The sequence below is a fragment of the Ostrinia furnacalis genome, unplaced genomic scaffold (genome assembly GCF_004193835.3).
Source record: "Ostrinia furnacalis isolate ACB-3 unplaced genomic scaffold, ASM419383v2 OfSCF0767, whole genome shotgun sequence".
Taxonomy (NCBI): domain Eukaryota; kingdom Metazoa; phylum Arthropoda; class Insecta; order Lepidoptera; family Crambidae; genus Ostrinia; species Ostrinia furnacalis.
In genome coordinates, this window is record NW_021131006.1 from 1 (window position 1) to 13,563 (window position 13,563).

At 47.0% G+C, this 13,563-nt stretch overlaps 1 protein-coding gene across 1 annotated transcript; it reads right to left on the bottom strand.

Annotated features, from left to right (window-relative positions):
- Positions 1–1,581: 1,581 nt before the first annotated feature.
- LOC114349955 (microsomal triacylglycerol transfer protein) lies at positions 1,582–12,518 on the bottom strand. The gene is made up of 12 exons (XM_028300554.1): positions 12,189–12,518; positions 11,720–11,917; positions 10,957–11,055; positions 10,555–10,866; positions 7,575–7,747; positions 7,296–7,509; positions 6,142–6,729; positions 5,522–5,660; positions 4,368–4,888; positions 2,537–2,701; positions 2,230–2,441; positions 1,582–2,146 (listed from the first exon to the last, which is right to left on the bottom strand). The coding sequence occupies exons 1-12, from the start codon at positions 12,429–12,431 to the stop codon at positions 1,999–2,001; spliced, it is 3,012 nt and encodes a 1,003-aa protein (XP_028156355.1). The 5' UTR covers positions 12,432–12,518; the 3' UTR covers positions 1,582–1,998.
- Between the last annotated feature and the right edge of the window lie 1,045 nt (positions 12,519–13,563).

A 13,563-nucleotide genomic window follows, 5' to 3' on the forward strand; every position in this document is an offset into this window, starting at 1 on the left:
TCCCCCGCCCCCGCGCACGGGCGCTTCTCGTTCGTTACTGGACCTCGACTTTTATTTGTTGGTAATCCTTTCCATTTTTTTTTCTGTCCATGATCGGATTAATATTAATATTCTATAATTTCTCTTAGGAGGAGGTTAAATGGTTTCTGTCATATTTTTATGTAGGGTTAAACGGTAAGCGGTTTAGGTTAATTAGTTTTGTTGGAAATGAATTATATTATGTTAATTAAAAACTTATCTTTATTACTAATATAAACTTCAAAAATAGTCATAATATGTTATGATGAATATTCACATCATATTCAATAAATTATTATCAAATATTAAAAAATCTTAATTATTTTTAAATATAATTGATTCGTCAAATAATTCCTTATGAAAAAACTATACAATATACAATATAACTTTTACAATTAATTAAAGGAAGAGGGTTAATTCTATTGCTCAAATGCAACAAGTGACTGAGTTTGTTCCAGCGTTTCTTCTCAGCACTTGCCATATGTTTGTCTCCAAGCGCTGGTAGGGCCCAAAAGATAAGGAGACATGTAAAGTGCCCCATAAGGGCTACCTTTTCTTTTTTTATTATTTACTACACTCGACAGCAAATAAATCGCACCACCCGCGACAAGCACTTTCAAACGTATGCATCCCCACTTCACACCAATATTGGTACCATTCAAAAGCCTAGTTCTAAACTTCATCCCACCAAAAACATTCTGTAAAAAACTAGCCAAGTCTCGGTGGAGCTGCTTGTTTATCTCTAAAAAGTAATGAAATCTAGACAAAGTCGTGCCAAGTCTATGGTTCCTTACTGCGATTTCTTTATTATTATAGTTAATGTTGTGTGACTTGGCCGTTGAACAATCTTTATTAAGATAATTACATAAGTATTATTGAAATACATTTCATTATAGGAAAGGTTTTTACCCCAAAAATGTTTCTTTAGAAGGATCCAGAGTCACTTCTTCAAAAAATAGATAGTTACGCTTGAGCCAACTTTTATGGCTATAAAACTGTTAAGTTGGGATTAATCGCTATCCATCTGTTAAAGAGGACACGTGTGATCATTATTTGGTTTTATAACCATAAAATTTGGTCTAATTGATCCCAGAGGTGAGCCCAAAGTGAGGTCTTTTTTCAAGTCACATTTATGGTATATGTTAATAATTTATTAAGAAATTAAATGTGTTTTTCTTTAAGGATATTTATTGGGCTTTCAAATAACACCAATATTGTTGGGGCACCATTATTGTGTCAACGCGGGTGGTGCGATTTATTTGCTGTCGAGTGTATATTTTGACTTTCATAAGTGCCACTTGTGGTCTAAATTGAATAAATATTTTTAACTAGCTTTCCGCCCGCGGCTTCGCCCGCGTGGAATTTTGTCTGTCACAGAAAAACTTTATCGCGCGCGTCCCTGTTTCAAAAACCGGGATAAAAACTATCCTATGTTCTTTCCCGGGACTCAAACTATCTCTATGCCAAATTTCATCAAAATCGGTTGCGAGGTTTAAGCGGGAAAGCGTAACAGACAGACAGACAGACAGACAGACAGAGTTACTTTCGCATTTATAATATTAGTTGGGATGGGATATTGAATTTGACTTTTTATAAAAGACCGAAATCCGAGGATAAATACCTTTTCATACATCATCAGCAATCGGTCATTGTAGTATAGGCGTGTTTTTGTTTAATAATTTGATATTGGTCCTGTAGGATAAGTAGTTCCGGTTGAGCAGTGGAATCAACCCTTTTCGTTTAATCAAGTATAAAAAACGCTGTCTATTTATACCTTAAAAATATGAATTATATTTTTTTTACATAACATTACCAATATAATAAAGTGCATCAAAGTGACAGTCACAGCACTTGGGTCCACATATGAACTAAGTGTCATGGCGGCGCGAGTCCGGCTCCTGCGCGAGGAGCCGTCGGTTTGGCGTCGGAGCTTTGGCTTGAGTGCGGGGCGCGGGGCCAGCGAGGCGGGGCCCGCGGACGCTAGTCGTTGGCGGCGAGCGCGCGGCAGGCGGCGTCGGCGGCGCGCTCCAGCGACAGCGTGCGGCCGGGCTGCGGCGCCGTCTCGTTGCGCCAGCGGGACACGCGCAGCGAGCGGTCGCCCTGCACCGACTCGAGGTGGCACTCCTTCCTGGAACGCGAAGCGGGAGAAGCTACATCATCCGCGTCGACCGCGTTCGAAACGAACGACCGACGATTCCGACGCGAACTCACCTCAGGTCGTAGTCGTCGAGCTTGACGCGGACGCAGAGCGCGACGGCGTCGTAGAAGTCGAGGTCGGCGGCGATGCGCAGGCGCGGCTCGGCGGCGGCGGAGGAGACGGCGCGCGCGCGGCCCCACGCCGTCCGCAGCGCCAGCGACACCTGCGCCGCGCCGCCCGCGCGCAGCTCCAGCCCGGCGCGCGCGTTGCGCGACCACAGCGACACCTGACGGTGCGTCATCGGCAAAACGAATATTAAAATAAAGAGATCGGATCGAACACGGGACGAATGCAGGTTCGGATGGAACGCGCTCGGGTCACCTGCGCGTGCGCGTCGAGCGCGAGGGCGGCGGCGCGGCGGTGGGCGGCGGCGAGGCGCAGGCCGCCCAGCGGCAGGGCGGCGGCGGCGTCGCGCAGCAGCAGCGCGCGCAGCACGGGCGTGGGCGCGCTGCCCGTGCCCGCCCACACGTGCCCCAGCAGCTCCGCCTGCAATAGACGCGAACAATATACAGGGTGTTTCGTGTGAGGTGTCAAGCCGAAAGCAGATGATAGGTGATAGAACTAGACCTATCGATTGCACCCCCATGTATGTTCTACGATTTTTCGTAGTTTAGAAGGTATCGTTAATTTTCTTTTTGATTTTTAAATTTGAATGACCTGGTAGATTTTTTTTTTGTTTCTAGCAAAAATTTTGTATATTGCATCAAAGCAGAGTAAATACAAATAAGTAGATCATCTTCATAGAAAACGCGCGCCAATACGTATGCGGCGCGCACACACAACTGAAAAAATTCAGCGCACCTCACCGCTAATAATAAGTGGTGACTGAGTTTGTTCCGGTGTTTCTTCTCAGCACTTGCCATATGTTTGTCTCGAAGCGCTGGTAGGGCCCAAAAGATAAGGAGACATGTAAAGTGCCCCATAAGGGCTACCTTTTCTTTTTTTTATTATTTTCTATTGACGTTCATAAGTGCCACTTGTGGTCTAAACTGAATAAATATTTTTGATTTTGATTTTGATTTTGATAATCCACACTAAATTTTGTCAGTGTGTGCGTGCGCGCCGCATACGTATTGACGCGCTCACATACAAACCGCGCTCGGTGCGTTTCTATGAAGATGACCTTCTCATTTGTATTTATTCTGATCAAATGTAGGATTTGAGGTGATTATTTTTTTTCAAATATTTGCCATTAATAACAAATCTATTTATTTTTATTTATTTATTTATATTAGGGAAACAAACAATTTTGATATACAGACAAATAATCACACAAAAAATAGGACAGAAATCAGCAAAGTTTCCACAGTTAAAATTAATACAGAGTGCAGACTAAAAATTAATTAAATAGTAATAAATTATACATTAATTTCTAAATGTCAAATAAATACAATGACAATCTTATAAAATGTCAAGCAGTTAAATTTAATAAAAATTATAAAATGTCAAAAAGTTAAATATTAATAAAATTATATAAATTAAAAACACAATAATTATGTAGGTCAAAATTAAAATCAAGTTATAGGTATATTCAAACATTCTCTCAATTGTTTTTTATAAGATGGTAAGGAAGAATTAAAAATGTCAATCGTGTTAAACCTATTATTATATTCCTTACAAGATCTAGGTACAAAATTGTTGCTAGCATAATTAGTCCTAGTGATAGTCCTAGTATCTGTCCAAAAAAAAAACTTTATAAATCACAAAATTAACGATAACTTATAAACTATGAAAAATCGTAGAACATACATGTGAGTGAAATCGATAGGTCTAATCCTTACCTATCACCTGCCTTCGGCTCGACACCCGAAACATCCCAACTAATATTATAAATGCGAAAGTAACTCTGTCTGTCTGTCTGTCTGTCTGTCTGTTACGCTTTCCCGCTTAAACCTCGCAACCGATTTTGATGAAATTTGGCATAGAGATAGTTTGAGTCCCGGGAAAGAACATAGGATAGTTTTTATCCCGGTTTTTGAAACAGGGACGCGCGCGATAAAGTTTTTCTGTGACAGACAAAATTCCACGCGGGCGAAGCCGCGGGCGGAAAGCTATTCTGTATTAAGTGACGTAACATTTGACTGAGTGGTAATAAATCGGATTCATCACGACAACACGAGTGACATCTAGTCTCGTCCCGTGCACGACGCACCTGGCCGCGGAACAGGTCGACGGGCGGCAGGCGCGCGCCGTCCACCGCCAGCGCCAGCGTGGCCGCCGGCTCCGGCGCCTCCTCGCCCTCGTACAGCTCCTCGCCGCCGCCGCCGCCGCCCGCCACCGCCTCCAGCCCGCGCGCCCACACCTCCACCGCCAGCAGCTCGGCGTCGTCCGCGCCCAGCAGCCGCACGACGCTGCGCCGCAGCAGCCCGCCCGCCGCCACCTGCAGCGACTCCAGCGCCGCGCCCGCGCCCGTGTCGCGCCGCAGCACCGCCGACGTGCCGGCCGGCGCGCGCGCGTGCCACGAGCGCAGCTCGCGCGGCAGCCGCGGCAGCAGCTCGCGCAGCGCGGCGTGGCGCGGCGCCAGCTGGTGCAGGCGCTGCCACAGCACGCGGCGCAGCTCGGCCGGGCCGCGCCGCTGCAGCTCCAGCGCCACGCCCAGCAGCGCCGCCGGCCGCTCCGCGCTGCGCCGCACCAGCAGGTCCAGCGCCGCCGCGCGCACCTCCAGCGGCCGACCTGCGCGACGTGCGAGGTTACGTTCGTGGACGCCGAAAAGAGCGCGCGCGCCGGTCGACTCGAATGCCTATTTTGTGGATCTCGGCAAAAAACTGTACGACTTCGATCGCATTCCGCGACCCCATATTCGAACGTTCTCTACGCGTGAAGGCGAAAAAGGAGGTATCGAGCGAACGAGTCACGCCCCGAATCGTATTGACTGTCCCAGATGCGATCGTTTAAATACGGATAAAACCATGACATGAGTTTATTTTTACTTTACATAAACGTGCAACATACGCAAGGAAATCAACATTTTACGTAGCAACAGTCAACACACAAATCGTGAGTCGAATCACGAAAAGGCGTATCTAACAAAATGGCGATATTGAGTTAAACACACCATTTATTAAAAACGTGCAGTTTATAATCTCACAAAAAATCGTAACTGAATTATTTGTCAGGAGGCCAGTATTGACAATAAAGAGGACCCGAAATGCATTTTTCCACATTTAATTTTTTTTTAAACGTCGCTCCTGTAAAATTTATAAAAATCAGTCACATCCTTTCGTGATTCGACCGACGAAACGATCTCGACTCGTTTGAAAAAATTGAAAAATGGCGAAAGAAGGAAACACCGCGCAGGGCACTGACCGGGCAGCAGCGCGAGCGGCTCGAGGCGGCGGCGGCGCGCGTAGTGCAGCTCCCGCGCCGGCAGCTCGGCCAGCGCGCCCAGCGCCGCCAGCGCCGNAATTGTTGCTAGCATAATTAGTCCTAGTGCTAGTCCTAGTATCTGTCCAAAAAAAAAACTTTATAAATCACAAAATTAACGATAACTTATAAACTATGAAAAATCGTAGAACATACATGTGAGTGAAATCGATAGGTCTAATCCTTACCTATCACCTGCCTTCGGCTCGACACCCGAAACATCCCAACTAATATTATAAATGCGAAAGTAACTCTGTCTGTCTGTCTGTCTGTCTGTCTGTCTGTTACGCTTTCCCGCTTAAACCTCGCAACCGATTTTGATGAAATTTGGCATAGAGATAGTTTGAGTCCCGGGAAAGAACATAGGATAGTTTTTATCCCGGTTTTTGAAACAGGGACGCGCGCGATAAAGTTTTTCTGTGACAGACAAAATTCCACGCGGGCGAAGCCGCGGGCGGAAAGCTATTCTGTATTAAGTGACGTAACATTTGACTGAGTGGTAATAAATCGGATTCATCACGACAACACGAGTGACATCTAGTCTCGTCCCGTGCACGACGCACCTGGCCGCGGAACAGGTCGACGGGCGGCAGGCGCGCGCCGTCCACCGCCAGCGCCAGCGTGGCCGCCGGCTCCGGCGCCTCCTCGCCCTCGTACAGCTCCTCGCCGCCGCCGCCGCCGCCCGCCACCGCCTCCAGCCCGCGCGCCCACACCTCCACCGCCAGCAGCTCGGCGTCGTCCGCGCCCAGCAGCCGCACGACGCTGCGCCGCAGCAGCCCGCCCGCCGCCACCTGCAGCGACTCCAGCGCCGCGCCCGCGCCCGTGTCGCGCCGCAGCACCGCCGACGTGCCGGCCGGCGCGCGCGCGTGCCACGAGCGCAGCTCGCGCGGCAGCCGCGGCAGCAGCTCGCGCAGCGCGGCGTGGCGCGGCGCCAGCTGGTGCAGGCGCTGCCACAGCACGCGGCGCAGCTCGGCCGGGCCGCGCCGCTGCAGCTCCAGCGCCACGCCCAGCAGCGCCGCCGGCCGCTCCGCGCTGCGCCGCACCAGCAGGTCCAGCGCCGCCGCGCGCACCTCCAGCGGCCGACCTGCGCGACGTGCGAGGTTACGTTCGTGGACGCCGAAAAGAGCGCGCGCGCCGGTCGACTCGAATGCCTATTTTGTGGATCTCGGCAAAAAACTGTACGACTTCGATCGCATTCCGCGACCCCATATTCGAACGTTCTCTACGCGTGAAGGCGAAAAAGGAGGTATCGAGCGAACGAGTCACGCCCCGAATCGTATTGACTGTCCCAGATGCGATCGTTTAAATACGGATAAAACCATGACATGAGTTTATTTTTACTTTACATAAACGTGCAACATACGCAAGGAAATCAACATTTTACGTAGCAACAGTCAACACACAAATCGTGAGTCGAATCACGAAAAGGCGTATCTAACAAAATGGCGATATTGAGTTAAACACACCATTTATTAAAAACGTGCAGTTTATAATCTCACAAAAAATCGTAACTGAATTATTTGTCAGGAGGCCAGTATTGACAATAAAGAGGACCCGAAATGCATTTTTCCACATTTAATTTTTTTTTAAACGTCGCTCCTGTAAAATTTATAAAAATCAGTCACATCCTTTCGTGATTCGACCGACGAAACGATCTCGACTCGTTTGAAAAAATTGAAAAATGGCGAAAGAAGGAAACACCGCGCAGGGCACTGACCGGGCAGCAGCGCGAGCGGCTCGAGGCGGCGGCGGCGCGCGTAGTGCAGCTCCCGCGCCGGCAGCTCGGCCAGCGCGCCCAGCGCCGCCAGCGCCGCAGGAAGGCGCGCGCCAGCGGCTCCGGCGGGTCGGCGGCCGCCAGCTGCAGGAAGCCGTCGGCCGCCGCCAGCGCGGCGCGCGTGCCCGCGAGCCCCAGCAGCCGGCACAGCCCGCTCCTGCGGACGAGGCGCACGTCACGAGGGTCGGGCGAGGCGGCGGGCGGTGGGCGGTGGACACTCACAGCTTGGCGGGGTCGGTCTCCCGCTCGAGCAGGCGGCGCAGGCGGTCGGCGGGCGCGGCGCGCAGGGCGGGCAGCAGGCGCAGCGCGGCGGCGGCGTGCGCGGCGCGCCCCCCCTCGCCCGCCTCCTCCGTCCGCAGAGCCTCGTCGTTGGCCGCTATCGCCTCCTCCAAGTTCTGGGCCGAAATCGATGTGATGATATCGCATCATACTGCATTCTACTTTAATTAAAAAATTAAGCCTATCTAATGCGTTTCATTCTACATACCACAACTTCGGAGAATAATTATTACACGATAAAAAAAGCTGCTAAAAAGCTTCATTTACTTTCTTCAGAGCTTCATTTCTGTGAGAATCTATGCCGCGTCTATGTAGATGCTGTCGCGGGCGCCCACCGGCCCGCGACTGGGAGCACTGTTTTAGACTTTACTGCGCGGTTTATGGCGATGTAATCATGTCGCACCGCTAGACGGTAAACTCGTTTAGAAAACTAGCAAATGAGTTGCTAACTACAGAATATTATTCTTATGTTGGGATATACACTCGCGAGCAAAAGTATGGAATCACTTACATGAAGTTGTTTCCACGCGAACTTGTGTACTAACGAATTTGTTAGGAACAAAAAAAGTGGCACCATTTTAAAGATTAAACTTTTATCTTTAAATTGATACCAAACTCATTTAAATAACACCAGTATTTAAAAAGATATCCCGGCTGATGTGAAGAAGTAACGAAAAAGACATGTATGAACTGTTTGATACGTCGCGAGTTGCGGCCTATTTACCCCCTATAAAAGCACGTGTTTTCGGATTTTTGCTTTCACACGTTGATTCATACACATCTCCGCTTCTTTTGACACTTTACCTGGGTTTCTACACCTTCAGAAGCAGCACAAATCGTTGCACTATTGCAAGAAGGGCTCAGCCAGCGAGCTGTCGCACGTCAGCGCCACATAAGTCAGTCCTGGGTTTCGAAAGTTTTAAGACGCTTTCGGGAGACTGGTGGCTTTATCCCGAGACCAAGTTCTGAACAGCGCCGGCGCACATCGCAGAGGGAAGACCGTTTTTTCATGTCAACCTCTCTATGAAATCGTCATTTGACTGGAATCGACGTCCAGTAAGAGCTCAGAAATGTTCGTAGGATAGCTGTTAGCGAGTAGACAGTTTGTCTAAGACATAAGCAATAGAATTTAACTCCAAAAAGGCCTGCCACAGGCTCGAAACTGACGGCAGGTCACCGATAAGCACGCTTTCAATTTGCTCGTACACATCTCGATGTTAAGTCGAGCAAGCCACCCCCATAAGCCACTGTTTCAGCGAACCAGCACTGCACAAATCGCTCCTCAGGCCGCCTATAAACCCGACCTCTTCGACTGCTGCCCTGCAAACACAGTTTGCATTCATCGGAGAACAGAACTCGCCTCCATTACTCGCCTTCCCATCGAGATGTGTACGAGCAAATTGAAAGGGTGCTTATCGGTGACCTGCCGTCAGTTTCGAGCCTGTGGCAGGCCTTTTTGGAGTCAAATTCTATTGCTTATATCTTAGACGAACTGTCCACTCGCTAACAGCTATCTTACGAACATTTCTGAGCTCTTGATAGACATCGCTTCCAGTCAAATGACGATTTCATAGAGAGGTTGACATGAAAAAACGGTCTTCCCTCTGCGATGTGCACCGGCGCTGTTCAGAACTTGGTCTCGGGATAAAGCCACTAGTCTCCCGAAAGCGTCTTGAAACTTTCGAAACCCAGGACTGGCTTATGTGGCGCTGACGTGCGACAGCCCGCTGGCTGAGCCTTTCTTGCAATAGTGCAACGATTTGTGCTGCTTCTGAAGGTGTAGAAACCCAGGTAAAGTGTCAAAAGAAGCGGAGATGTGTATGAATCAACGTGTGAAAGCAAAAATCTAAAAACGCGTGCTTTTATAGGGGCTAAATAGGCCGCAACTCGCGACGTATCAAACAGTTCATACATGTCTTTTTCGTTACTTCTTCACATCAGCCGGGATATCTTTTTAAATACTGGTGTGATTTAAATGAATTTGGTATCAATTTAAAGATAAAAGTTTAATCTTTAAAATGGTGCCACTTTTTTTGTTACTAACAAATTCGTTAGTACACAAGTTCGCGTGGAAACAACTTCATGTAAGTGATTCCATACTTTTGCTCGCGAGTGTAGTATTCAAAGTACGAGTATATTGCTGAGTTTCAAAAACTGGATACAGTGTCATCCATAATGGTGCCGATGGTGCGTGCGTGTTTAAATTACGATGTAAAATATTGATATGGTCATGAAATAGTACTTTGCCTGTAACAATGTTACCATTGTCTGCTGCTATTATAAAGATTGCATGTCAGCATAAAATAATGGAATCCGATGACTATTCGAGAACGAACCTGATTAGATATGGTGGACGCCCGCTCATGATACAAAAATAAAATTAAATAATTAATTGCCCGGCAATGAGTGTTCGGGCGCGGAGACAGCGAGCGGGGTCAGGGGTCAGGCTTATCTCCCGCGATAACGATGATGCCCCGAGACATTTGAATACACTTCACGGGCCTAGTATAACTACTGAAGAGTAGTTATATGAATTATAACTTGCATATAAAAGCAATGACTAATTACACTTATCAGCATAGTATGCAACAAAGACATAAAACAAGTTGGATATGGATACGTGGCATTATAGATAATCAGTCACGGCCATAGCTAGGTACCTACATGTTATGAATGACGTCGTGACGATTGTTTAAAAATAATAATTTCATATCGTAATAGCACAGCTCAAGAACACAAACAACCGCCCTTTTCAGCGGAAATTGTGGAAAGAAAAAGAATGGATTAATTCAAAATAAAACCATCATGAAAAAGTTAGAAACGAAGCAAAGAGCAGAACCGCTCCACACGTAGGTACATAAAATTTAAATATCGCCAGGTCGGCCGATAGAATAAATTACGAACAGGATTTAAAAAGCGTTACCAAGTCATCGTCCGGCTCCCCCTGGCCGGCGAGCTGCAGCGCGGCGGGCGCCAGCCGCTCGGGCAGCGCGCGCAGGGCGGCGGCGAGCGAGGCGGCGGCGGGCGCGGGCGCGGGCGCGGGCGCGGCGGCGGGCTGCAGGCGCGTGAGGGCGCGCGCCTTCACGCCCAGCTCGGCGCCGCCCAGCTGCAGCAGCTCGTCGGCGTACACGGCGCGCAGCCCCGGCCCCAGCGTGTAGCGCGCGATGCGCCGCGCCGACACGTGCTCCGCCAGCCGCCGGTCCTGCTCCGTGGCGTTGGCGGCCGAGCAGCTTCTCTGAACGACGATAGCGCCATGTTATGTTAGCGTCGTTGTCGGTGGGTGAGTGCGATAGTGGAAGATTGTGAGCCGTCCGCCGATGCTTACCTTGATTTTTCTGAAGACGGTCGATGAAATAGACTCGTAGAGCACGTCGCAGACTCCGGTGGCATCTGTTTCGTTGTATTCCCCGTCGATTATTTGGAACTGAAAGATGAGAAATAACGATATCCAGGCAGCCAAAATTAGTGAATGCACCTTAGTGTATCTGTTACGAAATTCACAAAGTATTGATACTGAGGTGAGCAAAATTATCACATGAGACACACAAAAAAAACAAAAAACACACGGCAACATAAAAAATCTAGATAACCGTAACCAGTGGATCTGGACAAAATGCACATTTTAATCACAAACCAGTAAAAAAATGGTCAAAAGGCCTTTTTTATATGAAGTTTTCACAGATTTGATTTTCGATTCCATCAAAAAGTGCAACTTGTCTAGGGGGCAATATCTAATTTTAAGTTTCAATCAACAACAAAAATAAAAACGAAATATAATAAAAATAAACAAAAATACAGAAACATAACTTATACCTACATTTTATCACACACAAGCATTCTAAAATTACCTGCAATATTATTCATGTTTTTGTCACATGATTTTTAAGTAATTTGCTATTCCCACATACTTAACAGATCCTAGAAACATTGTCAACAGTTTAATGATTATTTGTTTAGAAATGAATGTTTAATGAAGATAAAATACTGAATACAGTACTTAAGTAATTTCTACTATTAGAGAAAAATAAACATTAGTATAATTTGAAATAATTAAGAAAATAAAAATACAGTGCTGATATATTTGTTACCTGGAACAGACTTATGAGGCCTCTCTTGTAGTTGAGGACATCCTCCAGCTCCTCGGGGTCCAGGTATGCGTTCTGGACCACTCCGCTCTTCCAGTGAACATAAAATGATGTGTCTTTGTACGAGTCCCACACGGAGCTGAATGCCCGGAAGTTGGCATTAATATGTTTGCCTCGCAGGTGAAGTTGAGGTGAAATCAACTGTAGGGAAATAAATAAATAAAATATTTAATTTGTCTGTCTATCCACCTATCATGAAAAATTTCTTATTATTTTTATTTTATTTAATTTTATCAATTATAACGGAGCGGTAAAAATATCTCGATAAAAGTAAAAAAACATACCTACAGCCTAGAACGTTTGTGTTTGTGAAAACCCCAAGAACTTCTTTAGGTCAAAGGGTAGGGTATACAAGGCAAATGACTTTTGTTTTAATTAAATTGATAAAACATAAGTAAAGTTGGATGCTCACGTTAAATTTCAACAGGAACTCTGAGTGGGAGTCTGCCCAGAGCGGCTCCACGACGAGCCGCGCCAGCAGCTTGAAGCCCACCTCGCGCTCCTGGCGCCCGGCGTCGTTCAGCGTCACCGAGGACTCCACGTCGTAGGCGGCCGGCGACTCGAACAGCTTCACTTCGCTGTAATCGTGTCGCGACACCGACGACGACGCCACCCATTTCAAACACGACACTAATATTAATCCTAAGAGTCTCATGTTTCTTTTTTCACTAAGTTTATTTTCATCAGACTAAATAAAAAAGTTATACTGAGTTACACTCATGACTCGTGAACTCAACACTGACTGACAGTAATGACAGTCTGTTAATTAATTACCTCCCCCCGCCCTGCCCCCCTTATGTAAACGTCAAAAACTTTTTGACAGTCAGCTGTCCACACACACGCAAAGCTTTTTGTAGATGGCGCCAGCGAAGCGACGAGCAAGACCACAGATTTTTATTGATAAAAAAAGAGATGGTGGTAAAATTTTAGCTACTGGGATTTATTTCTTTGAACATTTTGGTCAAGCCCTTTGCTACATAATATATTATAATTAATTAATGATTTCTACTGATCGCCATCACGCACGCCACAAGCGGGCTCGCGTTGGTTTGGCCGAACCTTTAGGCAAAGATTTCTTACTAATTCGTATTCAACTCGGAGTTTTTTTTTATTACTATAAATTCACTGTTAATTCCCATTGCGTTTTATCAATATACTGTGGTTTTATCCTTTTGTATACCAATCTCTCAAGTGGGGGAGACGGAGACGTTTAAAAATTAAATTCCCAGTTGCTCCCTCGAATGGAGGCACCCGGTGATAACTGGGTCATTGTCATTATTTATTACAAATTCCCAGTTGCCCTGTAGGGGCAATGATGGTGGGGGACAACTGGGAATAACCGGTACGATCATCACGGACGCGGGAACGGGATTACCCCGCGTTCCCCACTCCCTGTGTGTGCGTGCGTATTCCACGCATTACAATTAATAGTTTCTTGTATGAAAACTCATTTATTATGCTAGTAGGCTTTTAAAAGCACTTTTACACGTCCCAGTATTAACCCTACTACTGCTAGCCCTACTACTTCAGGACAATAAATGGGCCAGTGCTGAGAAGCAGCGCAAGAAACTCAAGTCACTCTGAAAAGGACATTTGCGGATATCACGCATGCGTGTCAATCCTGCGTCCGTGATGAAAATCCGCACGTTATATTAAAACACCCTTACTGATGTATATCATTGCAACTTTGTTACCCACCATTTTGTTTTCATGCATGATTGCTGCCCACACTGCCAGACCTTTTTTCCACCTCGCTGTCCGCCAATGGGGGATAAATAAATATTATT